This window comes from Hydractinia symbiolongicarpus, chromosome 3 (genome assembly GCF_029227915.1).
Source record: "Hydractinia symbiolongicarpus strain clone_291-10 chromosome 3, HSymV2.1, whole genome shotgun sequence".
NCBI classification, from domain to species: domain Eukaryota; kingdom Metazoa; phylum Cnidaria; class Hydrozoa; order Anthoathecata; family Hydractiniidae; genus Hydractinia; species Hydractinia symbiolongicarpus.
The window spans coordinates 18,132,706-18,160,508 of NC_079877.1; the positions used below are offsets into that span (position 1 = coordinate 18,132,706).

Here is a 27,803-nt window from a genome sequence, read left to right on the forward strand (position 1 = left end):
TTTTAACTGGTTGAATCGACGCTTCACCACTCATTGTCTCGCCTCTCGTCACAACGCACAGTTAAGAAACAGATCACAGCTGAAACTTCGAGTCTCCCTTCTTCACTTCAAATTGAAACTGGCCTTCGACTTGAGACGGAGCAACTGCTTCGTCCTCATTCTCCATCTAAAGAAAGTTAAAAAGGCAAAGTTACTCCATCATGGCCAGCCGTGCCACTATTTTTTTCGGTACGATCGTAAACAAATACTTCTTACATCGTTGGTAAAATACTTCTCGATAATCTCGTATGAAAGTTTATATATCTCAGCATTTTCATGATTTTGCACCGCCTCGATTTTATCCAATCCTATGAGATATTAAACATGTATTCATGAAATGTTCACAGAACGAGAGTTCGCGTCAAACAAATACATCGGTTATTTTTCTATTGGAAAACTTAGGTGTTTATCACTATATTTAATTTCTTATTCAGCAAAAAAGAGGATTTAATTTCACGACTTAGAAATTTAAATTCGCGAAAAAGACATTTCTAACCTCCACACTCCTCGATCATAAGACACACTTTATCAACGTCATCGCCTGCCATCTATATTGAAAAAAACACGTTTAACAATTTCGAACCTAACCAAACCATGATTTTTCCTTCAATTGTTAACATTTTAAAGAGTTACCTTTAATATATTTGTTAAGCCATCCAGTACTACGTGAATGATCTACAGATAGAGACACATAGGATAAATCACAGATACAGAGACATAATAGAATTAATCACGCCTAACACGCTTCAATGATTAACAAATCGAAGCAAAATTAAGTTACCTGTGCATCTTGAACGCCTAATAGATTACAAAAAGGCGGGATACAACCATTTTCAACTGCAACAGCAACCTATGGAGAGAAAATTTGTTTTTCATATTTCGCACAACTTTTTATAGCATACAGCTGCATTGAAATGTTTTCGCCTCTTACCTGATGTGGAACACCACTGACGGTCAGATTGCTGATTGCCCATGCAGCCTCTTTTTGGGTCTGAAACTCTCCCTATAGCATTTTTCAAAATGTTTAAAATAAAAACATTTCCATAAATTGAGCAAGTTAGAATGGAAGATTTGTTCATTCGCAACCGAAAGAACTGGAAATGCTTTTACAAAACGATTTATTCATATTAAAGCAAAACTATCGCAAATATAATCATAATAAATCCCCAGATAATTTTTAGGAAGTTACTGTAGACTAACTTTATCTTGAAAATAAGTCACAACTGATTTTCCTTCCATACTGAGATTTTTACCCTTGTTTTCCGAACTTAGTTGGTTTTTTTATTTCATAAATATTAGCTTAATCAACTTATTATATATTTGACTTTAAAAATCTTTATTTTCACCTCTGCTAATGCTTTTATGATGAGGGGTATTAGGCCAGCGTCAATAACACTCTGCACTTGTTGTTCTGTACCAGCAGTTATATTCGATAAAAACCAAACAGCTTCCTAAATAAATAAAAAACTCGCACTTTTTACTGATTTAGTAAAAACCTGAAATCAAACATGTTCAATATTGGTAGGCTGAGGCGGTTATGCTCAGAATAACTGTAACATTGCATCATAAAACATTGTGTCCACGCTACAGAACAATGCACAACATGAAATTAGCAGGCTATGTTTAAATTATATTTACTTTCCTGATCTTTTCCTTGGGATGAGAGAGCAAAAGTGGGAAATGTTGTAACGCCTGATTATCGAGAACTGCTTGCGTCTGTTCATCAGTGCCGGTGACAATATTCCCGACGGCGCGCAGGGCTGCAGTCTACAACGTTATATACATATACAAATTTATCAACAGTCCTGCAGTGCCATCTGCATCAAAGTAGTCGTATCAGTGTATATTTAAGCCTTATGAATAATTTACCTGCAATCTGATCTCAGAATGCGTTAAAAATGAAACGAGTTTAGGAACCACGCCAACATGTAAGACAGCTTGAATATGGTCATTCCCACAATCAGTCAAATAAGACAGCGCCCAAACACTGTCAACTAGGATCTAGACATAAAGAAATAAGAGGTAATAAGAAATAGGGGTTAGAAAAATCGTATTTAACATCAGTAAAGTTCTGTATTAGCTGCATTATTGTTACGGTCAAAGCCTTCTTAATTTCCTTAGGTATCACTTTTAAGGCAGATGTTGCTTACTACAAAACCCTATCGTAGCAGGTTGTTTGTTAGCTGCAGAAATTTTAAAGAGAATTTCAAACTTTACCTGGTTTGATGTCAAGATGGGATTTATTTTCTTCAAAAATCAAAGAAAATTAATTTGGGAAAGGTGTATTCATTCAATGCTGTTCTAAAACAAATGAAATAAAATTCTATTTTTGTACATAAAGAGTACGTACGTCTAAATCTGAGTGGTGTACTAAAACACCAAGTGCTGGTAGTAATTGTTGAATAGTTTCCATTGGTGGTGGTGGTTCTTTGTTACGACATAAATTTACTATCACCCAAGTGACATTGCGAAGAAAGGTTAACTAAATACAAACATTTTTGTAAGAAGTGTAACTGATAAAAAATAATGATATAGCTTTTACTAAAAATCACTGTTTCAAAGCACACCTACAGGGACGTTAGGATCAATAAATGTCAAAAGAGGTGTCACAACGCCATGCCTGATTACAAAATCTCTTAGCACAGGCCCATCTCCAATGATATTTCCCAGTGCCCAAACAGCTTGTTCACAGACATTTTGATGTTTGGATTCCAATAATCTCATGAAATGTGTAACTGCTCCAGCCTGCACAACAGCTTGCGTTTGCTGAGAGGAACCTGATGCAATGTTTGTTAAAGCCCATGCAGCTTCAAATTGTAGGGAAGCACTAGAAAATAACAAGATTTAATAAATTCTATAACTTTAAATGCTTTAAGTAGTAAAAAATAAACAATTTCTTACTTCTCATCACTTTGTAAGCAATCTACAAGGATTGGTAAGACTCCAGATCTAAAACAACAAAATATTTGAAACACTTCAGTTACTTACTTACTTTTGCAGGGCGAAAAAAGTAAATAAATGCAAAAAAGTTTACTCTAAATTGAGAAATAAGTGTTGTGTATAGGAATGTATTGTTAGTTTCTCTTTCAAAAACATAAGATGGTAGTGAAGATTACAACAAAAATAAGATAATCAATTATCCAATGTCTTGTACACACATTTTTCTCAGGACCTTTAACCTAATCATGGAAGTGATTAAGGCCCGCTTCAACTCAGGAAAATTTCCCAAAAATAAATAAATTATGTAATGTACATGCACTGTGCACTGGAAACGTTAGAATAAAAATATTTTAAATCAATCAAATTGACTTAAATTTAACAAAATGGTAGCTAAAAACAATATAAAATGAAGAAACAACAAGGTCTGTAGCATTGGACCAAATACAACCAAGAAAACGACAAGATACGACATTTCAAGGAACCTTGCAAACGTGCAGAGATATTTCTTCATACAATGCAAGTAACTGATGTAGGATTTGCACAATATGTGCATGCAATCGAAAATTGAGAATCACTAGTTGCCACATAACATAACAATAAATAGTCTTAAACTAATGGACTAATTGTTTTCCTGCGCAATGAGCATTTTATAATGGTTAGAGAAATCAGTGCTCAACTTAGTAGGTGACATGTTAAACTGTTAAAAAAACTACTTGTGGACAACTAAATTACTCGAATGAGCAGATCACTATAAAATATTTTACAAATCCAATATCGCCTGTTTTGCCTTGCTCTAGGTAATCTTGGTTGCGCCTGTTGTAACCATTTTGATTTTCGATTTTGATTTCTAATTTTCCCCTATTCTGGAAATGCTGTTAGAGAAAAATTCTGTGGAAAACTTTCCTGTCTGTGGAAAATTTTTCAGAGTGGAAACAGACATTTATTCAGGATTACCAATATTATAGCACAGAATAAAACTACAAATGCTATTTCTGCTTTGACAACAGACTCAAGTTCTGAAATAGAGAAAGGTTTTGATCACTTCACCACAATTGTTTGAAATTTAAAACCAAACATCTCAAATTTTTTTATTTCAGAGAACTGGTTTGCTGAATTTGGCATGGTTTCTAAGAGATTCTCTTGTATGTGTTTTGGTTCACTGGCCTTGGTAATTTGATGCACATTACTACAACAGCCAAATTAACAAAAAGCAAGGAAGGCTGTTTTACATATTTCCCATATCGCTATTTTATGAATTCTTGCCAGCATGTTAACCTGAAGTAATGAAAAATACTAAGATTATAGATACGAATACCCCCTGAGTCACAGACAGAAACACAGCAAGATTTCAGGATGCCTCAGCATTTTTTCTGCTGTGGCAACTGTGGATTAGACTTGTAGGCAAGCAGTCGAAACAAATACACTTACTGAATAAGGTCATCTATTGGTGGGTTTCTATCTCTTGATAATAATTTACGAGCAGCTTGGACTGCACTCAGTCTTATTGAAATGTCTCCCTTAGCAGCATTCTGTATTAAAAGTATTAAAAGTTATGCCTTTTATTATTATGTTCTTATTGCATATTATGCTCATATGCAAACTAATAAAATAACCAAAATTAATATTTTTATAATTTCAAATATTTAGCAAACTGTTTACCTCTACAATGCTTTGTAAGGATGCATCCTAAAATGACACCATCGCACATTATACCATGCAGGTTACAAAAATATTTGCCAGTAGCTTTTTTTATATCTATTCTAGAGGCTAGGATTTTGCCAAAAATTAAGAAAATGTTAAGTACATATTCATTCTTATTCTTTTTATAGATTAAGAAAAAAATTTCTTTTTATTAATATACATTTTATTAATATACAAAACATTTTTCAATCTGACCATATATTTTTCTATTTTCTTGTTAGGTTTTGCAAATTTTTAGGAACAACAAAATTATAACATTCAAGGCTGAAAAAGTGTAAACAAATGAGCGCATCCAGTCGTAACTTAAATTCAAACGTTCTTATAAAAAAACATGTATAGCACAGAAATAAGAAAAATTTGTAACATTTAAAAAACTACCTTTTTTTATGATAGTAGAAACGCATGTTTTAAGCCGCGTTTACATTATCAGATTTTGTCTGAAGTGTTTTCTCATTAATTATTTATATCGGATTCTTGACATCTTACAACATTGCCATATGAATATTAAATATTACATATTTATTTAGTGCTTACCTGAAATTTATTATCCTTTTCATCAGTGCTTACCTGAAATTTATTATCCTTTTCATCATCTTCAACATTATTAGGAACAAGTCTTCTTTTCTGTAGAGCTTCATCTCTTTTAGCCTGCAGAGATGTGCAGATTGTGAGTGTACCAAGTTTTACATGGACTTACCAAGTTATTTTTTTAAGTTACCTATTCTAACATTTTGTATGCGCACTTAAAATCAAGCAACATATGCCTTATACTACTTCTGATATAGAGGCTGTTATAGGAAAAACACAGGTCTGTGGTGTTCTACTAAAAGATATTTCAGGAATTTGGTCGTGATTGATTTCTTGTCTTAACAATATGTTGGCGAGTTATGTCGAATTCACAAAAAAGGCCTCAAAAACACGAATAACGTGGCAAATAATGTAGGTAATAAAGTTGAATACACAATCTTGTGGCATACTTGATTTTGTATGCGCACTTAAAATCAAGCAACATATGCCTTATACTACTTCTGACATAGAGGCTGTTATAGGAAAAACACAGGTCTGTGGTGTTCTACTAAAAGATATTTCAGGAATTTGGTCGTGATTGATTTCTTGTCTTAACAATATGTTGGCGAGTTATGTCGAATTCACAAAAAAGGCCTCTAAAACACGAATAACGTGGCAAATAATGTAGGTAATAAAGTTGAATACACAATCTTGTGGCATACTTGGAATTATTTTCACTACACAAAAGAAAAAAAACAAACAACAAGATCCTGTTGTAAAACTCTTTTTAAATGTGACTAAAACAGATTATTTGCTGAAGTTTAGTCTCCTTAAAAAGTTCTTAACCTTCTCAACTTTTTCTTATAACAGCACTGCGAAGTCACTGGCATTCTCCCTTATTATCCATCAACAATAACAAATTTATTAGGGAATGGTAAAAAAATCTGTGGATGGTAAACAAAACAACAAATTGAAAAATGCCAATTAAACACAAAAACATGGAGTAAGGCATGGAGTTAATGTAAAATCAAACTGAAAAAAGAAAGGTATAAAGCTGATCTGGAACCATGTTGCAGTTTGTTTCTTATTAAACCTAAACATTACCACGTTTTGTTAAGAAACAACCAACCAGCTTTATTATGAAGGTTATTTTGCTATATAATATAAAGGTTCCTGCGAAGCTTATTGCTGTATTTTGTTAAACATTGTGTATTTCAATATGAAGTCACCAAAAAAGTCCTTTCTCACAATATGATTTATGAGAAAGAATACTTTCTACAATTTTAGATAGGTGCACAATTAATCACACAGTTTAAAGGTGAGTGATTTTGTGAAATCCAATATTTTTTAGGTGTTTTAATAAAAAAAACCATTAAACACTACGAAGGTGTTGCTTCTCAGATATCTTAAAATCTAGGTAAGAAATATTTTTTCTTAAGAAGAATAGTTTTGGGGTTGGTTTAGTCTGGATATTTCTGGTATATCGTGGCACTGCCAAAGAGTTTACATCTAAAAGATTTTTTTTATTCTTTTTGTCAAAAAATTAAGCATTACCTACATCATATTCTTAAGAATGAAAGTGCAAAAACTGCATTTTAAAAAAATAATAAATAACTCAATTCATCAATCAAAAACGAGCATAAGTGAGAAATGATTAAAAAACCCTTTTTTGTTAAACCTAATTCTAATTCTCAAGAACATTAAATGAAATTTGAAAATAAAGCAGCCATTTTTATAGGCAGTGAGTATTCCAAAATTGTATCTGTATTTTTTTTTATGAGTTAAAACATCCAAAACATTTTTCATGTCAATTGATAGTTATTAAAAAATGCTTGATATACAAAGGAGAAACTTTGCTATATACTATGCTTAAAATATAAGGTATACTATATATCATTAACATGCATAAAAACACTGTTAATAAAACTAATTGATGGCTTGTGGAAAACTCCACGGGTTCGTCCATTCATTTTATATTGCAATGCGTGGGTTTCGCCACTTGCGGTACCATTTTGCGTGACAGACAGACGCATACAGGTATTATAAATTAGATAAATTGATTGCTTCAAAACATTTTCTACCATATTGATTTTCTTGATAAATCTCTAGGCTTGATTATCCAAAAAGTTTTAGTGATCCTTACCACTTTGCCAGTAACCGAAAAAGTTCAGCTCAGATTCACGCTATTCAAAATCATTAAGGGGCTCCATCATTTTTTCATTTATGTATTTTGAAACGTTAAACAGTTGACTTGTGTTTAGAAAGATTATTTAAAATAAAATCAATATAAAGTTATTCTTATTTGAACATTATTTCAGCTATCAGAGACAAGGAAATAAAGACAGACAGAGTGGCTAGTTCAGACGCTCGGTTCTTGTGTTTAATGTTCACAAGTTTAAACGTCCCCCACTTGTCTCCAACATCAACAAAATAATGACACAGAATTAGAAAAAAAATTAAACCAGCACGCCACATTTTTTTTTGATGTGCGAACATCGCATGCCAAAATATTCTGAAATAGTTATCATTTTTTTCCTGGCAAGGCGTATACATATGTTTCTGAAGTGCAACAATCATATAGAGGAGAAGCAGAAACATTAAAAAAGGCTGCTTATATTATTTCATACATTTATGAAGCAAAATAAAAAAAACATGTTAGCATACCTTTCTTAGTACTACGGAAACTTCATTTCGTCTTTGTCTCAATGACTAGAAAAGTAAAAATCATTTGTATTGACAAACGCCATATTTACCACAAAATAAAAATTTGGACCAAGTGGAAGTTATCCAACTTGTCCCGTGTACCTATGAATTTAGAGATTTTAGTTACATTACCCTATTTTAATTCCACAATTTTGTAAGGTATATAACTCTTTTCAATCCATTATTTTAAAAAAAAGTTATTAAAAAATAAAATGTTTTGTATTTCTTAAAAAATATTGTTTAAGTTGTTCACACATTTTAACACGTTCGCTGCCAACTACGAGTATATTCATAGTACGTCAGCGCTATTTATCTGCGAAGTACGAGTATACTCGTACTATACGTTATGTACTACGAGTATACTCGTAGTACGTCAGCGCTATTTATTTGACAACCACGAGTATACTCGTAGTACGCCAGCGCTATTAATCTGCCAACCACGAGTAAACTCGTAGTACGTCAGCGCTATTTATTTGCCAACTTCGAGTATACTCGTAGTAGTCAGCACTATTTATTTGCCAACTACGAGTATACTAGTAGTTTCATAGACTCTTAAAATTTATTTTAAAGCTCATTGGCTACTTCAAAACAAGACTTTTCTTTTGTTTTAAGCGGAGAAGGGCTAGTTTCAAAGTACGCCAAGTATTTGACTTAGAAAAATTTGCGCTATTAATTTAATAGTGGGAAAACTTACTACTTACTAACCAAAACAGAAAAAGTTATGTTTGGTCATAGTTGACAATATCTTTCATGAAAATTAAAAGAGAAACTATTTCTTTGTATGGTACACTTTAAAACATTCCCCAACACACAAAGGTGGCTTTTTGCTGCATACAGTGCATTTATATCGAGTCTATTTTTGTTTTTCTTTGGAACAAACTCGGCATTTTGTTGGTTTTGTTGGAAATGTTTTCTTCTCAGTCGGAGGTATTGCAGTTATATAATGAAGATTAGGCATGGTGTTTGTTCTGCTTTAACAAACAAACTTTGCCATTACTTTGTCTTCAAAAAATAGCTTCTCTGTACTTTAATAATGTCATTGACCTATCTGTATCATATTTGGTGTTGAGGCAGTATGTGTTGAAGACAAAAATGTCAAACATAGGCAGCGCTATTTTTTGTACCATCATGTTTTTTTCTTAGGCAGACATAATAGCAGACCATCTGGTCAGCCCTATTGATACCTAACATGCCTGCATTATAATCTCGGATGCTGGTTGGTTTCATCTTCTTCTAACCTCTTTTGTTGGACACCTCTACTATCTCATGTCTGTGCATGGTACTGATCGTCAAAACATCTCTCTTGTCTTTCCATCTTGTAACAATGACACCATCTCAGCTTCTGCTTACAGCGTCTCCTTTTTTAAGCTTGGCTTTGGTAACTTCTTTATATTTGATTTACGATCACTTCTTAATTTACCACATATATAGGTATTTTCTGTGAGCAAATGCTTTGCCAATTTAAATGAATTATAGAAGTAATCAGTGTACAGCTCATAACCTTTTCCCAGCAGGTTCTTCAGTAAATGTAAGACAATTGCTCCTGTTTGACCCAGTGAGTGATTATCGGGAGTTAGGTCACCAGAATAGATCTAGACATTCATGCAATACCATCAGATTCACACAGCTTATAGAATTTAACACCATATTTGTAATTTTTATTCTTTATGTATTGCCTGAATAAAATGTCCTCTCCAAACCATCAATAACCCATCAATTGATACCTTTCTATTAGGAGTGTAGACGGTGGTCATTGTATTATTCAGTTGATCAACAAGCAGCTTAACCCAATCATGTGCTGGGGGCATTTTTGTTGTCCACAAAATGCCAAAACCGTAACATTAGCTGAAAAAAACCCCATAAAGTTCATTTTTTGACCAGTAATGCCCAAAAGTAGGCAATTTGAAGTTTAAACATCTCACATTAGCATGAATGCAGCCTTTTAAATCCTTATAGGCATTCAGCTTTTGCTGTCTTGAATGCTGTCGAAAAAGACCCTGTTGACAGCAAAATTTTGCCGTAGTGATTTTTAGACAGCACAAAAATAACAACTTTTTCCAACTTACTGATATATTGTTAGTAATTATAAAAAAAACTTAATTGAGAAAACATACCGCGCCAGGCCTATTAAATAAGAAAAAAGCAACTGCTTGATAAATCATGCATCCCAAGCATAGATAATTTTGTTTGCGAGTGGTATTGCCATGGAGCCTAATTGTAAGACTAGCTGCACTTAAAGTCTTGAAGGAGAAAAATCACAAGAAAATGAAGTCATGCGACTCTGACACTGTTACTATGAAGTAGAACCTGTTTATTTCTTCATCATTTGAACTTGTGATTGAATGTGAATGCTGTGGAAAAGGACTGGAAATTAAATCCATCCCATCCCATCCCATCCCATCCCATCCCATCCCATCCCATCCCATCCCATCCCATCCCATCCCATCCCATCCCATCCCATCCCATCCCATCCCATCCCATCCCATCCCTCCATCCATCCATCCATCCATCCATCCATCCATCCATCCATCCACCCATATGTAACGTTTGTAACTTGCCCTATGTAACGTTTTACAACAGAAAATACCACTGCAGAAGAAGGCTGCTGCAGTCAAACTTCATCGCCAGTTCAGTCATCCTAATAGTTCAAGACTAAAACAGTTGCACATAGATGCAAATATTATTTGATGTTGAGATCTTTAATCATCTTGATGAGCTTGAGCATTCCTGCCAAATTTGTTTGAAGTACAAAAAGCCAAAGCCAACCCAATTCTAGGTTTTCCAATGTCAAGACGATTTAATGAAACAGTAGCATTAGATCTGAAAGAATGGTCAGATTCGCCAAAGGTTTGGTTCTTGCATTTAGTTGACAATTTTACTCGCTACAGTGCTTCATGCCTCATCAACGAATCTTTAAAATATGGATTTCCATATTCCATGCTAACATTATAACCAAGAATAGCATTATTTCTTTCTACCAAACCGTTGGTCCAAGGGCTTTTTGTAGCGGTTGTACATGTTCTGATGTTGGCATTTTCACACATCAATACATAATCCTTTTTGATGTGTGAAAATGCCAACATCAGAATATGCAAAAATGTCAATGGCTACAGTCCAAACCAACTTGTTTTTGGATTCAACCAAATCTTCCGAACTGTGATAATGCGAAGTTACCAGCTTTAGAAGGAAAGACGACCAGTGAGATTGTTGCAACACATCTAAATGCTATGAATGCTGCATGGAAGACGTTCATACAAAGTGAATCAGCGGAAGGTTAGAAGATTGAAACTAGGGACAAGGTATTTTGTAAAAGAAACACAAGCAATGCTTGGAAAGGCCCAGATAGTGTCATAGGACAGGACGGCAAACATGTTTTAATAAAGCATGGCAGTTCGTACGTCCGTGTGACCCTTGTCGTATCCATAGAGACAAAGGTTTTTCTCTGATTGATGCTACTCTCATAGAAAGTTGCAGAAGTAAACCAATAATATCTATAACTGACACCGATAATCCTGCGAATGAAGAAATAGTGATGACAGTGATGAACCAGAAAGAAGGGATGCCATTAGAAAGGAAAGACAAGTTGCATCAGATGAAATTAATGAAATTTTGAATGATATAAATGAAATAACCAGTAGCATAAGTCGACTTTCCTTAGATGTAACAAACCTGAAGCTAAGTTATTTGCAAAGTTTAAGTTCAAGGACTGTGACACAGTTAAAGATGTGGAAATTATATCAAGAGGTGGTAAAGCAACTGGAAACTGCGTTTGATACTCACCCTCATTGCTTACAATAATTGGAGATGTAATTCTATTGAAATCAAATCTGCATTTTTACAAGGAAAGGAAATTGAAAGAACTGTTTACCTGAAACCTCCAAAAGAAGCTGATAATGGAAATTCTTTGTGAGAGCTTAAGAAATGCATTTATGGTTTGGTGGATGCTTCTCGATGTTGGTATTTGCGTGTAAAAGAGGAGCTCATAAATCTTAAGGTCTCTGTGAGCAAGAGTGATCCTGCCATATTTTACTGTCATCATGGTCAACAATTATCAGGAGTAATGGCCATCCATGTTAATGATTTTTGTTGGGGCGGTAATGAGGATTTCATCGAAAATGTTATACCACCTTTACGAAGAGTGTTTCTTGTTGGATCTGAATGTTCAACTATCTTTAGTTATCTTGGATTAAGCTTGAACCAGCACAGTGATTTTACCATTCAAATCAACCGAAATGCGTATGTTGAGAAAATTGAACCTGTTAAAATAGAAAAAGAAAGAAAGGGGGAGAAGAATTATCTACTAAATGAAAATGAGATCAGGGAATTCAGAGCTTTAATAGGACGGCTGTGCTGGTTAAGTGGACAGACCAGACCCGATATCATATTTGAAGTCTGTTAATTAGGAGCTACAATAGATGATTTATCGAAAGGCAACAAAGTTCTGGTAAAAGCCAAAAACGAAAATGTTATTTTACAGTTTACAGGTACTATGAAAAATTTGACTTTTGAAGCCTATAATGACGTATCCTTTGCAAACCTTAGAAACAGAGGATCTCAAGGCGGATATATAATATTTCTGAAAGACAACTGTGGAAATCTAGGAGTAGTAAAGAGTATAATGGCTGCAGAACCTCTAGCAGCATTTTGGTTATCAAATTTACTGACTGAAGTATGTGGTCTGATTTAAATTCCATCATATGTTACACAGACAGTTAACAATTATTTGAAGCAGTTCATTCGATCAAATCTTTTGTCGATAAACGACTACGGATAGGTTTGTCTATACTTAAAGAAATGAATGACAGAGGAGAAATAACAGATGTAAAGTACATTGAAAGCAAAAAACAAATTGCAAATTGTCTGACGAGAAGAGGAGCATCTGCTGAGGGATTATTGGGAACACTTCAGCGTGGTGGGGTTGATTAATGTCAAGTTGGTGATGTGTAAATAGTGTACATAAAGATTGAAGAAAAGTGGGGAAGATTGTTAACCTACCTTTACACTGTAAAACTAATTACAATAGTGTTGGATAGGGTTTTAGTTATTGTTTGGTGCAGATCTGATACATTGGTACAGATATTACAACGTTGTGTTGCTGTTGTGTTTAATGATTGCTGCGTTAAATTCAAGTTGGAGCTACAAGGATTATCAGGTTAGACACATATTTCACCTTTTAGCGTTCAGTAAAAGCTGCTAAAACTGTTCCTTGGAATCAGCACAAGCAACATTGTGAGTGCGTCATGGGCACAATCCATGTGCACAATCCATGGTGCTATGGTGATCTTCGCAATAGAAAAATTTTTTGTGATAACATCATGATACATTCTAATGATCTATCATGGTGTGTTTAAAATAGAAATATTTTGTTTGGTTCTTTAAATCACAATGTTCGTAATTATTTATATCATTAAAAATGATAACTTCTTTTAATTCGTTGTGTAACTTCTAGAGTGCAACACACGTTTCAGATTTTTAAAATGGCGAGTATGCACGTTTCTTTGGGATTGTGTCGAAATGTTCGTACGCAATTCGTATAAAAAACTTCCTATCCATTTATTAAATCTTTCATATCATTGTTTCGTATCATCAAAATTATAAAGTTTGTATGAAAAGTTGGTATAGGAAGTCAGTTTATTATAATTGGACTTAGAATCTTAGGTCTTTATATTTAATTATTTTTTAACAAAGGCTGTTTAACAAATATTATTCGCACCAAATAAACTCACTGCATCTTGTTATAAAAAAAACTAAACTTTGTTTTATTAGAATACAATAATAAGTTTAAATAATATTGCTTGCACTAAAATTAAATATTAAGTTAATTCTTCAACTACATGTCTACAACAATGAAGGGTATTACGACAGGCATATTTTTCTATGTATTTTTGCATCACTCACATAGTTAATATTTTCTGTTGTGAAGGAAAAATAATAATAATTTGTTTCACTAAAAAAATTTTTTTGGATAAATTTGTTCTCTTGTCAAGGTGAAAAGATAATAAAAAGCCTTTGCAGGCTAAAATATTTCAGATATTTGCTGGTGTGTTGTTTTGTTCCCTATACCTTTCAAGGTCACCAGTAGCCTGTTTTGTACAGAACTTCTACATGTTGTTCCATCATTTGAAATAAATCCCATAGTATTATCTTGAACTTGCAAACTGTTTCATGTAGTGCGTGAGATACAGGCTAGAACAAACCAAAGCGTTACTCTTAGTGGGCAAAGCAAGGGTCCTAAATTTAAGTAGCTCAAAGTGTTAAAAGAAATGCAAGCCAATCAGACTTCAGAATCAGATGCTCCTAAAATAATTTTTGTCTGGTCGCAGTGACCAGGCGAAAAAGTAGGATCCAATCCTATTCCAGCGCTGTTTGCCACGTGCCGACCAAACAAATTGCTTGAATTTTTTTGAGGTTTTAATTTTGATTTATTTCAACCTGTTCTTAAAATTAATTTATTCAGCTTTCCATTTCTGAAAATCTTAATGAGCCAATAAATTTAAAGAGGTTCCCAGGTTTTTTTCCTAATAACGTCGTTATGAAAGATTTGTAATTATATATAATCATTCAAAAAATGCATAATATTTTCTTTCTATCGTCATAATTTGCTAATCAGTAATTTATACAAAAAAAACCGGGAATCTTTTGTGCATAATTTATTCAGCTTTCCATTACCGAAAATTTTAATGAGCCAATAGGAAGCTTTCGGAAAAAGAGACCACAAACGTAAAGGCATGTATGCAAAAATTTACTAATGAGATATTTGTTTTTAAAGATTTTCGTAGGTGTTATGAAAATGTGTGAAAAGAGTATGTGGAAAGATGATGGAAGTGTGAACTTTTTCTTTATGCTGAATATGCATGCACGCGTTCAGAATTATTAACAGACAGAAGTCAGGGTTACAAGAGAAAGCTTATATGTATACTCCTTAACTTTGATTTTTTTTAATGATTTTTTTATACGACAAAATTTATATATACATATCGATGGTGAAGAGAAGAATGAAAATTACAAAGTGCATCCACAATGATAAACTCGACCAATTAAGTCTTAAAATTTAAATTCTAGAGGTTTTGCTCCTCTAAAGAATATGCTCATATAAAGGAACACAATTCTTCCTTTTTCCAAGGAGATAAATAGCACAAAAATTGAACAAACAAACAGACAGAGAGTAAGACAGGACTTCTGTAAAGGGTACAAGGGTTTCAACTCATATTCCTGAACCAAGGTACCCAAAATCTCTAGCTGAGTCACCTCAAAAGATGTCTGCGAACAGTCTTCAGCAGAAACTAGACATTTCTTTCATCCATAACTTTTTATCTGTCCTACTCTGTACAATCTTGTGTGACTGGGGTAAGAAGGGGAGTCGTCACTCTCCAAAGTTAAGACCAGTGTAGTCAAACCCCCTTGCTGACATGATATTATTATGCATATATTTATACGATAGTCTCATATCATGCATAATGTTTACAAAAAATATGCTCAACTCATTTTGCACATATTTTCTCAAAGGTGTGAAGGATATAACACCTCTGAAAAGGCTTTTTCCAGAAAAAAGGGATGTTCCAAATATTTTCATGTAACATCAAATATGTCATTCAAAGAGAATTTTTTTTTCTATATGTCATGAATTTTTTGCAAAAAACCTAAAAAAAAAATTATTTCCTTCACAGTAACCTTAAACAGAAACACAGGAAACAGCCATTATTAACATTGGACTGAGCGTTTAGTACAGGTAAACTGTGTCATCAATGGGTTTAGGCGTAATACGGCATTCAAAAAAACTGTGTTGTAACTTGGGTTTACATAACAACACAGGATACATTCTGTTAACACTTGGCTAAGCACTTACCACGTACAGGTAAACTGTGTTACATATCCATATAGGAGTCATACCCTTTTCAAAAAAACTTCAGCTTTAATTTAAAGAAAACAAACAGGAAACAATCTGTCGCTAACAACGGGCTGAGCGCTTAGTACATGTAAACAGTGTTGCACATGTGTATATGAGTAATACCCTTATGCAAAACTTTATTGCAGCTTTGGTTTAAATAAAAACACGTGAAACAGCCTGTCGTTACCCCATCCAGCTAAAAATATCACTCAGCTATTTTATTTTGCGAATATAGTTTTCATGACAGTAATAAAAGGAGTCGCTACCTACTAACTGCATTTACGTTTAAAGGTAGTGACAGCTTATATTAAGTATTCAGTTAATTGAGAGATCAAATCTTACTATTTACAAATTTCAAGTTAAAAGTTGAAGAATAAAACTTCCAAGCTGTAATGTTGTTTTTCTGATTTTCGAAGCTTTCCATTCGTGCTTTGGATCACATTCTCCATTTTGAAATCAGTCCTGTGCACAAAAACTAGGCTTTTGTGATATGTTTTCCATTTATATTATTGGTCATATTCCATTAAAACACAAAACCTATGGAGTCTCAAGAAAATGAATGTATTTATCAAAAAAAAAAAAAAAAATGTAAGTTTTACCCCTGTCACCAAGAGGTGAGATTTGAATAAATAATTATTACTTTTTTTTCCTTTCGAAACTTTGAAAAAAAGAAGGGCCTTGTACACATTGGGAAAAAATAATGTAAAGAGAAAGAAAAAATATGGAAGTGAAATTACTGTTATATCATACGAAATACATTTTGGTTTTTTTATTAACAGAAAGTAATTAAAATACTTTAATATTATACTAATTAGGTGCAACTGCAATATCAGCCAGAGTTTTGAATATGAAATAAATGTTCGAAGATATTTGCGTGAACACCAGGCTTTAAGTTTTATAATATCCCAATAAGATGCGCAAAATCTTTAATCATGTCCTCGTTAGCTGCGTATCGCTGCAGCAATAAAAGTCAGCGTGAAAAAGATTGAAATTTCTTCTGCTTTTTCAAAGGTGATAAATTACGGAAAGTATGGTTTCAAGCAATAGGCAGAGATAATCCTCTGAAATATGGGAGGCTACAGTACAGTCCAGATGTAAGCGTACGCGTACGCTCAACTTGCAAAAATAATTGCTTTCATTAAAAAAAACAATAGGATAGCGAGTTCCTTTCAAATTGCGCGAATATAATTGCTTCGTGTTAAAAACAAAAGCATAGCAAGAAACATTGTTTAAAAACAATACTCTGCGCGAGAAAAAATTAAACGCGAAGGCCATTGAATTTTAATTTTTTTTTAACAACGAAACTAATTATAGTAACGCGATTTTAATCTGATATATTTAAAAAACACAAGCTCTTTTAAAAAACAAGAAATGCAATGATCTAAATATTTAAAAGAAAACTAATGCTACTTTTAAAACTTTTAGTAATATTTCTTTATCGTCGAAACATATTTCTTAACATGCGAAACTTTAAAGTTCTTTTTATAAAAAGCAACGTTTAGCAACGCAAACGGGAAAACCCTACGTTCGGGACTTTTCCCTTCGCGATAAGATTTCAAAAACAAATTAAATTTTAATACCGAAGAAAGAAAAAATCTAAAAATATAACTTTTGACGTTTTATAGTATCACCTACATTTTATTGTTAAAAACATTGTCTTTGTTTTTTTTCAGCGCAACAGCTCTATCTCTTAAAAGATTTAAACAATGCATCTCGCTGTCTATTTAGTTTTCGCGCAAATCTTTTATTTTATAAAACTATCAAACAATGGATCGCCATGTCACATTGATAGAGTTGATAACATTTTAAATACTTAAAACACTATCTAACGAAGCTTTCCTATCGCCGTTCTTCGTTCTGTAACTTTCTAAAAAATCATTTCTATCGCCGCTCTTCGTTATTAAACTTTAAAAATGCGATCTAAAAAAACATTTCTATCGCCTTTTTTTGTTTTTAAACTTTTAAAATGCGATCTAAAAAAAACATTTCTATCGCCGTTTTTCGTTTTAAACTTTAAAAATGCGATCTAAAAAAACAATTCTATCGCCGTTTTTCGTTTTAAACTTTTAAAATGCGATCTAAAAAAAACATTTCTATCGCCGTTTTTCGTTTTTATACTTTTAAAATGCGATCTAAAAAAAACATTTCTATCGCCGTTTTTAGTTTTTAAACTTTAAAAATGCGATCTAAAAAAACATTTCTATCGCCGTTTTTCGTTTTTAAACTTTTAAAATGCGATCTAAAAAAAAACATTTCTATCACCGTTTTTAGTTTTTATACTTTTAAAATGCGATCTAAAAAACATTTCTATCGCCGTTTTTAGTTTTTAAACTTTAAAAATGCGATCTAAAAAAACATTTCTATCGCCGTTTTTCGTTTTTAAAGTTTTAAAATGCAATCTAAAAAAACATTTCTATTAAAATTAAAGTTTCAATCTTTGTTAAAATATAATAATTTCTATCTCTTAAAAGCTTTATTTAACCCGCGCAACCAACAATGCCTTCTCGCTAGTTTATTTAGTTTCCACGCAAAACAATTGTTTAATAAAAATATTAAACAATGGCTCTTCGTGTCACATTGATAGAGTTGATAACATTTGCAATTATGCTATTGGGAATAGTTATGTTAACACTATTTAACAATAGTTACGCGCAGTTATAATAAGCTATTTTTTCTTCGATAATCTTTTGTTTATTACGCGCAAGTTAATGACTTACAAGACTCGCAAGATAATTAATAAGAACAAAAGACAAACAACTACCGCCTCCGAGAAAAAGGTGTGAAACTTGAGCGTACGCGTACGCTTACATCTGGACTGTACTGTATGTTCTGACCATTTTTTGGAAGATTGTTTCGACTCAAGCTGGGCCATGCAAAGCACAAGCAAGTGTTAGGGGGATATATTGCCAAAACGAAGATTAGTAAGAGGGGCATAGTTTCGTTGTTAAAAAAAATTTAAATTCAATGGCCGTCGCGTTTAATTTATTCTCGCGCAGAGTATTGTTTTTAAACAATGTTTCTCGCTATGCTTTTGTTTTTAACACGAAGCAATTATTTTCGCGCAATTTGAAAGGAACTCGCTATCCTATTGTTTTTTTTAATGAAAGCAATTATTTTTGCAAGTTGAGCGTACGCGTACGCTTACATCTGGACTGTACTGTATTTTCTCAAAAGGAGAAACCAAAGCAAAGAATAAAATCGAAAATTGATGAGGAAAGATCCAAGTTCACAGAGATCATTCATCAATTTGACCCGTGGCACATTGGGAAGGTAATCTTGAAAAAATAGATTAAAGGGATCCCAAAGTACTTTTACAAGTTGGACTCAACTGAAAGATTTGCATGAGAAATGCTAAATGATATATTTACTTTTTGTTAAAACTTCATGTAACTCCAGATATAGCTTTTTAAATATTTATTTTTCTTGTCGCTCGACCACCATTTTGGTTATCTTCGACTTTCTTTTCCTTTAAAATTTTCATTCTAGCTCCAGTCTTTTTCAGTGGCATGTGACCATGTTACGTATTATTTCAGTAGCGCTTTAATTATTACTGACTGCATAGCCAGAACATATATCTTCGCTCAGCAAAGTGAAACAAAGGCTCTCTACGAAAGTTCTTTACAAGCGATTTTTTTTGAAAAAATAGAAATAATTCTGCATATGTTCTCACATAGCTGAGCAATCAAACGAAAAAATGTGCATGGTTTTTATTTCAAAGGACTTTTTATTTGAGACGCAAGTTGTGCATGATTTTTATTTCAAAGAACTTTTATTTGAGACATAGGTTGTGAAATTTACTGATTATTCAGCATGTCACAAATTTGTTTATGATTTTTATTTCAAAAGGATATATTTTGGAAAGCAGATAAAATATCAAGGTGTGACTATAAGCCCATAAAAAGTTATGGAAAAAGTTAAATACGAATAGGATTAAGGGCGGTTACAACCTTTGTAATTTAAGATGGCACTCGTTATTTGCCGAGGTAATTACCGAAACAGTGGCGTAACCGCCGGAGGGCCAGGGGGGCACAGACCCCCCGAATAATTTTCCTACTAAAAAAAAAAAGAAAGAAAGAGAGAAAGAAGGAAGGAAGGAAAGAAGGAAAGAGAAAAAGAAAGAAAGAAGGAAAGGAAGAAAGAAGGAAGAGTGAAAAAGAGAAAGCAAGAAAGACAGAGAAAAATGAAAAAAACAAAAAAAACAGAGAGGAAGTCGAATATTAGGATCCTTCCTATAGATCATCATTATAAAAATCACTGAATGTTTAAGGGGGCTAGCAGCACATTTTAAAAAGTCCAAATGCGGTGTAAAAAATTTCTAGTGTTCTTATCATTTTTTATATTTTTGTAGTTGTGTAATGTAAATACATATCACTTTCTATTTTTTGGTTTCTGCTGGAAATTTTTATCTTAATTTTGATGCCAATTAAAAACTGCCAACCTCATTCCCAGGGTCCTGTGAAGCTGCCAAATTTGAAGCTGTCACTATTTTAATAAATCTGAATAGCAGTTATTTGTCGACGCTAAAAATGGTGAATTATCAGAGTTTCGTTGGACATTGTATGATGTATGCTTTTTAAATCAAAAAGGGAATTCGGCGTTCAATTCGCTTTGTGAAAATCCCCCTTTAGAGAGAATACCTGTCTCTCTTTTCTGCTTTCGCACTTTGATGTCTGTCCTGCTTTTGTAACCCTGCTTATTCTAGCGCGCTATCGCAAAAGAGAAAAAATGATGAGTTTAGTTAACTAGACTACATATCGAAAGAATATCATGAAAATAAACTTTAGACAGTAAATTGTGGCTCTTTCTGTATTGTGGGATGAATTAAAGTAGTATTCTTTTCTATTGATTTTTTAATATAATCTGTTATTATAATACCAGTGTACGTCTGTCCCTCTGTCACGCAAAATGGTGGCTTAGCTGTGCAAGTAGCGAGACGTGCAAAAAAAGACGGGCGAACGGGCGAACCAGTGTTTTTTTTCACGGGCTAACGACTACTTTTTGAATAAAAAATATATCCATCTACTCAGTAACTTAGGCAACCTCTTCCACAAGGATTGTTGAGAACAAGGTTGGTAATACTCAATTGAGCATCATACCCCGCCAAGGTCGACAGGTTATAGATCATTAATTTCTACAACTTGTTTGTTAAAATAAATTCTTTTAAATTTGAAATAAAAAAAATCATGCACACACCTGCTGCTAAAATATTATTTTTTTTTGTTTTATTGCTTAGACAGCTAGTATATCATGTTGAATTATTTTTTTTACAAAAACAAAACATTTGTACAGAGATTGATGTGGAAAGTACGTTGAATTTTTTAACTTTGTTGTGACAGTTATTAATTGTTTTTGGCTATGAAAGTCATTAATAATAGTGAGTAAAAGTCATTGATTTGTGAGCGCTACTGAAATACTACATAATAGGGTCACATGCCACTAAAAACGACTGGAGCTAGCCTGAAGTTTTTAACGAACAAGAAGATCGAAGCGGCCTACAAGGCGGCAAGAAAAACAAATATTTAAAAAACGATATCTGCGGTTACATGAACTTTTAATAAAAAGTGAATATGTCATTGGGAATTTCTTGTGAAAATCTTTCAGGTAAGTCCAACTTGTAAAAGTACCTCTGTATCCCTAAGGCATACGTTGGTTAAAGACCTGGAACAAATGAACGAACAAATCCACACAACAATGCTTAAAGTGTTCCATACTTTGAAAATTAGGTATTTACCTAAAAGCAGTTTCTTTAGAATGGAGAAAATGCTTGCTGGTACACAACTCGTGATTCTTGATCACAATCATAATTGCAACCGAGAACAGGTCAGTAAGGTGTGATCGAGGTTGTCAGGAAATTATTGGAAACAGGTCTGATTATCACATTAATTTAAACCCTATTTTCCCTTGTAAAAAGTTCAAATAGACTAGCAAGGCGCTATAAAACCATTATTTTCTGTGTTATTTAAAACCGACGAAGCCATTAAAAAGATCATTGTATGTGCGTCAAGTGGAAAGAAAGCTTTCGGTCACAAAAGTAGTATAGTCAGATGAGGTAATCGTTACGCATTTATATTCATTACGCATTTTTAAGTTTGTTAATTTCGCAATTAAAACAAGGTTTAAAATAAAATTAAAGAATGAAAAAACTAACTGAAATGATTCCTCCGCTATATTAACCAATTAAATTATTCCATACGACGACTCTTTCAGAGAAATCTTGATGTTTCCAACACCACTCCAAAAAAGTCCAATATCAACTTTCCGAATCACTTCACTAACTTTCCTCTACCATTTTCGTTAGCACGGTCCACTGGTAAAAAACTGTGTTAAATTACAGACCCGAACCTCGTCCATTGATTCTCGGAGGCCTTTTTATGTAAAAATCACGCCCGGGGCAAAAAAACGATGCGCAATGATTAAATCAAGAAATCATTGGGCATAATATTATCATTACGCACAAAGCAAAGTTAGAGAGACTACTAGAAATCTTGTTTAACGTCTTTAGTTAAGAACTTTATGCCTTTTTATAATTGCCAGGAAGGGGTAAACATTCCTTATATGGTATTTTGTGAAGGTCTTTGGCGCCAATTGGTCAATAATTCCTTAACAAGACAAGATTCTAGTAACAAACTCTTTTGCAGATCAATTCGTACTGGGAGAAGGTAGAATTTTGTTTTGCTATGTTTGTTTTTAATTTCTAAACACTTGTTTTACCATATTCTTGGATGAGAGACCACAGTGAGTATTTTTGGGAATGTATACTGTGTTTTATCGTGTTTAGTTTGTCTAGACGGCTTAACAATGAAAACAAAAAAACGTGCATCAAAGAGTGGTCGAAGAAAAAAGCAGGGTAGCAGAAAAGTTGCGAAGAAAGTTGTGGGCGCGTGGACAGAAGAGCACCTCCAGGAAGCGCTTCAAGAGTTCGATTCTATGCCGAATGCATCAGTCAGAGGCATAGCAAAACGTCATGGTATCAACGAATCTACGCTGCGATTTCGTTTAAAAAAACGCAAGGAAGGAGCCAAATTAGGAAAGTCTGGTCGGAAATGTGTTTTCGATGCAGAAACGGAGGCCCGGCTAGCTAAGTGCATTGGTGTTGTATGTAACCTTGGTTTTAGTCCTACGTTGGATGAAATTTTGGTAAGCTAATAGCTGTTTTTGTAAGGGTTTAAAACTGAATGTTGGAAATTCTGTCACTATTTATATTTGTATCATCATTTAATTTATTATTTAGGATCTTGTTGCCGAATACATCAAAGTCACAGGGACGATTTCACTCCAGTTTAAAAATGGAAGGCCTGGTTTGGTGTGGATAAAGAGCTTTATGAAAAGAAACGGACTGAGTCACAAGAAGGCTGAGATGATTAGTACTGCCCGTAAAGCAAACACATCCAATCCATTTATAATTTTTGATTTCTACGATCAATTGGAACAGGTAACATATGCGTCATTGACGGTACGCTTTTATAGGAAACAGCGTTTATAATTTGACCGTGCATGATGTATTGTAAAATGATATTTTTAGATCTTCGAGAAATACCCTAATCTGGATGCACAACGGATCTGGAACTGTGACGAAAGTTCTTTCCCAACTGATCCATCAAAAGGGAAAGTTGTCTCCGTGAAGGGACAGCGTGCCCTTAAATTACGGTATGGCGCTGGGAGAGAAAACATCACTGTACTCGGTGTTTGTAATGCAGCTGGAGTGGCACTTGACCCTCTTATTATATTCACTGGAAAAAATATGCAAAGTACGTGGTACGGGGACAAGGCTCTACCCAACACGTTTTACGCCAAGTCTGAAAACGGTTGGATGGACACGGAAGTTTTTTCCACGTGGTTCGCCAAATTCACTGAGGACGTAACAGAAAGACCATTGTTACTGGTGTTTGATGGGCACCTTACCCATATCAGCATATCTGTCATTAAAAAAGCATTGGAAGACGATAAATTATAATGAAATTCCCTCCACATGTTACGGATGTCATGCAACCCCTAGATGTTGCATGTTTTGGACCCTTAAAACGTGCTTGGGAGAAGCGCCTCCATTTAGGCGTGACAACACATGGTGCTAAAAGCCAATTGACAAAGTCTGAGTTTGTCAATGAACTCTGTTCCATTTGGAAAGATGGCATGAAAAAAGAAAGCGTTATCAATGGATTTAGGAGTACTGGAATATGGCCAATTGACAGAACCATGTATCCAAAGGAACGCTTGGACCCAAGATTGTTAGCGAAATATTATACGTGGAAACAAAGTGGTAAAGCTCTTGATTGGTCTAAATTGTCAGACGGGTACGTTATTTTCTTTTGTGACTGATAAAAATGGCTAAACCTGTTGAATAAACATCTTGACTGAACATTTTTGTACTTTCAGACAAATCGATGAAGCTGCGGGTCTTGCGCAAAATCAAGTCTCGACATCATTACCACTGCCCGAATTGCAAAACCAAGCAGAATCTCCTTTATTAATATCTAATACCACACCTACAACCACCCCTAATGTAAATATAACTCCATCATCTCTGCCAGGCGGAAGTCGTGATGAAACTAATGAGATGAATATCTTGTTAAAGCGGCTTGGACCATATCCATATACAGCATCTACAGGCTTCTGCTGGATTCCAAATGGTTGGAAGTTGTCACCAATTAACCAGTCCACCCCAAAATCGACTGAGGTATTTGAAGAGCTGTTCCTCAATAAAGTAAAAGGTTCAGTAGATCAGCCTAAGAAAAGAAGACAAAAGTTAGATCTTCGCGGAAAGGTAAAATATTATTTAAGAATAAGTACATTAATGATTTTGCATTTCACATTAAAAATAACTAATTGATTGTCCATGTTGTAGGTTATTACGCAGAAAGAGCTGCTAGAAGAGCTTGAACGAAAAGCCCGAGAGAGAGAAGAAAGGGAAGCAAAGGCGTTGCAAAAAAAAGAAGAAAGAGAAAGGAAGAAACAACAAATTGCAATTGCGAGCAAAAAGGGAAAGCAGAAAATTACAATAAACAAGGAAGACGACGATGAATCAACAGATACACTGTTGTCAATGGAAAAAACGTGGAAGTTTTTAAATTCGCCAACAAAAGAATGCGATGTGGTTGGTAAATGGTACGCATGCATTTACGACACCAAGAGAGGTCCTAGTTTGTACATAGGAAAAGCCCTCAAGCGATTTTTGTATGATGAAAACGGTGTTGCTGCAGGATTAGAGATAGAATGTCTGCAAAAAAAGTTGGGGACAGCTGACAACATCCTTCGGGAAATAAAAAAAAACAAGCGAGTTCGGAACAGCTGTAGGGGAAGATATCAACACCTTCGCTGTCCAAAATGTTATCTGTGGGCCGTTAACTGCAACTTTTTTGGGTGGTGACAAATGGGAGTTCCCACAGTATCCTCAGGTTCGAGAATTATTCGAAAGGATAAAAAAGAAGAACAGAGAGGCAATGCATGTTTCGGAAAGATGCAAATGGGAGAGTAATTTAAATGAAATGTAGTTGTTGTATAACTGCCGGTATTTTCCCTGTTTAAAATAAAAGCCGAAGTTTCAAGGTCATTTTCGCCACACTACACGTTGTATTGATTCAATTCCCTGTTATATTTTATTAGTTATTTCCATTGCACCTCTTTGAAATTATTGACGGTTGTAGTTCTAATATTCGAAAAGATAAAAAAGGCACAAATAGACTAATCCAGACTACACCGCTACGTAAATAGCGTGCGTAACCATTAGATCTTAGGTGCGTAACAAACTATTTTATTAATTGCGCAGGGTGTTATAATCATTACGCACCTGCGTAAAAAATTGTTTTATGTGAAAAAGTGCATGATAGCGCTTCCATATGGTCCTCATATTTGGTGAATATGTTAAAAGAAACTAATTTTGCATGAATAAAACAAAAGAACTGCGTAACGATTAGAACAGCAACTGTAGTTCATGATTATTTAAAAAGTGCGTAACGATTACCTCATCTGACTATATGACCACTGACGTCAAACACATTACGCATATTAAATTTTAACAGCGCAAACATTCAGAACGAACAAAGCTATGCTTCCACATGGCCACATGAAATAAAGTTTTCTTTATGTTTGTTTTTATCAAAGATTGATGGGAAGGCAGCAGATTTCTTTATCAGTGTCCTATTATGAGTTGATACAGCCATTAAAAGTTTAAAGCAGTCACTACCTTTAAAGTTCGCATCATTTTCTTCATATGATAAAAAACTTCGTTTAAGTTTGTACCATGTTTTAAAAAAGTTCCTATGAACTTTGTTTGTTTGTTTTATTTTAAACTAAGCACTTCGTACTTTATTTAACAAAACAAAATATTTCGTAGCGTTCGCATAATGATATATACTCCCCATCTAAGCCATGGTCCCTCCTGGAAATAAGACAGGTTATATCCCTCAATATTTGCTAGGCTAGTAAAATATGCACATCTATATATCTATCATAGCTGTTAACAAGTTGCAAAGGTAAATGTAAACACTGATTGTATAACTACATGAATTCCATTGTTTACATCTTCAGTGGTAAGGCCACTGTCAAAAATATGTTACGTTTGCGTCCTGAAGACCCTGCAAAAATGAGTCAGTCGGTCTGGCGTATTTTTTTCCAGGATTTATAGGTCAGAGAATGTAAATTCATTTCCAGGGCCATATTTTTGATGGCAGCCTAAACTCTTTCAGCTCTGGCATCTGTGTGACAGGAAAAAAGATAACGACGCTAGGTGAAGTAAAGATATTTGCAGTCCATTTCATCGTATAGGACTTTAAATAAATTAGGACTTATGAGTTAGGACCTTAAATGAATTCAAAAAAATCAGAAAGCATCAATCTAGCTACACACAGTAAGTTTAAAACCACAAACAATGTTTCCATGAGAAGCAATTTACAGAAAAAAGAGCTTCACCAAATCCTAGCATCTTTTTTCCTGCCATTCAGATGTCAGAGCCTAAGAGCTTACTGCTGAAAAATAAGCCAATACTGTCATGCAGGAATTCATCTATATGGGCAAACCCACTCTAGCCTCTTATTATCATTGACTTACCTCAGTGTCTTTATCTTTATTTTTAAATAACTTTTGTCTTTCAGATGGCTTTACTGGGGTAGACATTTTACTTCTTCTTTTGTCAGAAATTGATAACAACTGCTATAACTGACCTAAATAAAATAAAACACGTAGCTATATATTTGTTTGTAATTTGTTTTGTTACCAAGATAGCTAGCTCGCTCCCCCATTAGGTAATTCATCCCACTAAAATTGCCAAACACTTTTATTCTTGTATAACTTAGTATACGTGATTATTCAATCAAAGTACGTATGTACCTGAAATTACAGATTTAATGTCTATTGGAAGTTGCTGTATGTCCTTTCGCTTTTCGCTTCCTTTTTCTCACGCTGTAACAAATTTTCGAATCATCATGTATGGAGGGCAGAGCGACACAATATCTAGTTTGTTATATGGCGGGGAATTTAAACCCTTCACACACACACAGGGGACATGGAGCCCTGGGGGTGAAAATATGTACAGGAGAGAGGCGAGGCTTTTTCATGAGGTAAAGAAAGTGCAAAATACCCTGACATAACTGGCGGCGTCCTTTAATTTAAAATGCCACTATTTATGCGTAGCTAAAGTTTTATTCTGTATAAATATTCTTTTAATAATAATAAATAATCAAATTGTATTGCATTTAGCATATATAGATTCACTGCAGTATTGCAAAATGATTTGCAACTTAACAAAAAGGATACTTGCAAAGAACTTATTTTAATTTTAAATGATGTGTTTAGTGATATTGATGTTGTTAGTGGCAAAGGAGTGGTTGAAAGCATTGACACCGCAGAAGTCATTAATTTAAAGTTACCAGTAATTTCTGATGTTGAGAATGACAGTGATTTTGAAGTATAGGCCTTGTTTTTTATTGATTTTTTTACTGTTAAACTATATATAAATATAACTCAAATATATATATATATGTTGTGTTAACCCTATTTGGTCCGGGGGGAGGGCGGTTTCCGCCCCCCGCCC

General features: G+C 33.9%; 2 protein-coding genes across 3 annotated transcripts; one reads left to right on the top strand and one right to left on the bottom strand.

Moving 5' to 3' along the window:
• On the bottom strand, positions 1–27,234 carry LOC130636076 (importin subunit alpha-3-like). Of its 2 annotated transcripts, none has more exons than XM_057445671.1 (18): positions 27,101–27,234; positions 26,822–26,934; positions 7,852–7,896; positions 5,248–5,328; positions 4,639–4,665; positions 4,408–4,508; positions 2,941–2,988; positions 2,611–2,866; positions 2,390–2,521; positions 1,909–2,040; positions 1,678–1,806; positions 1,386–1,490; positions 971–1,042; positions 821–889; positions 673–714; positions 536–587; positions 256–347; positions 1–166 (listed from the first exon to the last, which is right to left on the bottom strand). In XM_057445671.1, exons 2-18 carry the CDS (start codon positions 26,885–26,887, stop codon positions 74–76), a joined length of 1,542 nt encoding a protein of 513 aa, XP_057301654.1. In that variant the 5' UTR covers positions 26,888–26,934; positions 27,101–27,234; the 3' UTR covers positions 1–73. The 2 variants fall into 2 exon arrangements, with proteins under 2 accessions (XP_057301654.1, XP_057301653.1); XM_057445670.1 differs by having other exon boundaries at positions 5,215–5,328.
• LOC130636077 (uncharacterized) lies at positions 22,682–23,768 on the top strand. The gene is made up of 3 exons (XM_057445672.1): positions 22,682–22,915; positions 23,010–23,210; positions 23,301–23,768. The coding sequence occupies exons 1-3, from the start codon at positions 22,706–22,708 to the stop codon at positions 23,730–23,732; spliced, it is 843 nt and encodes a 280-aa protein (XP_057301655.1). The 5' UTR covers positions 22,682–22,705; the 3' UTR covers positions 23,733–23,768.
• Positions 27,235–27,803: the final 569 nt, after the last annotated feature.

Coding starts and splice junctions, on each gene's coding strand:
- LOC130636077 (XM_057445672.1), top strand. CDS start 22,706: ATGCCGAATGCATCAGTCAGAGGCATAGCAAAACGTCATGGTATCAAC. Junction 22,916..23,009: donor CTACGTTGGATGAAATTTTG/GTAAGCTAATAG, acceptor TTTATTATTTAG/GATCTTGTTGCCGAATACAT. Junction 23,211..23,300: donor TCTACGATCAATTGGAACAG/GTAACATATGCG, acceptor TGATATTTTTAG/ATCTTCGAGAAATACCCTAA.
- LOC130636076 (XM_057445670.1), bottom strand. CDS start 26,887: ATGTCTACCCCAGTAAAGCCATCTGAAAGACAAAAGTTATTTAAAAAT. Junction 4,666..5,214: donor AAAAGGATAATAAATTTCAG/GTAAGCACTAAA, acceptor GTGTCATTTTAG/GATGCATCCTTACAAAGCAT. Junction 1,043..1,385: donor TCATAAAAGCATTAGCAGAG/GTGAAAATAAAG, acceptor AAAATGCTATAG/GGAGAGTTTCAGACCCAAAA.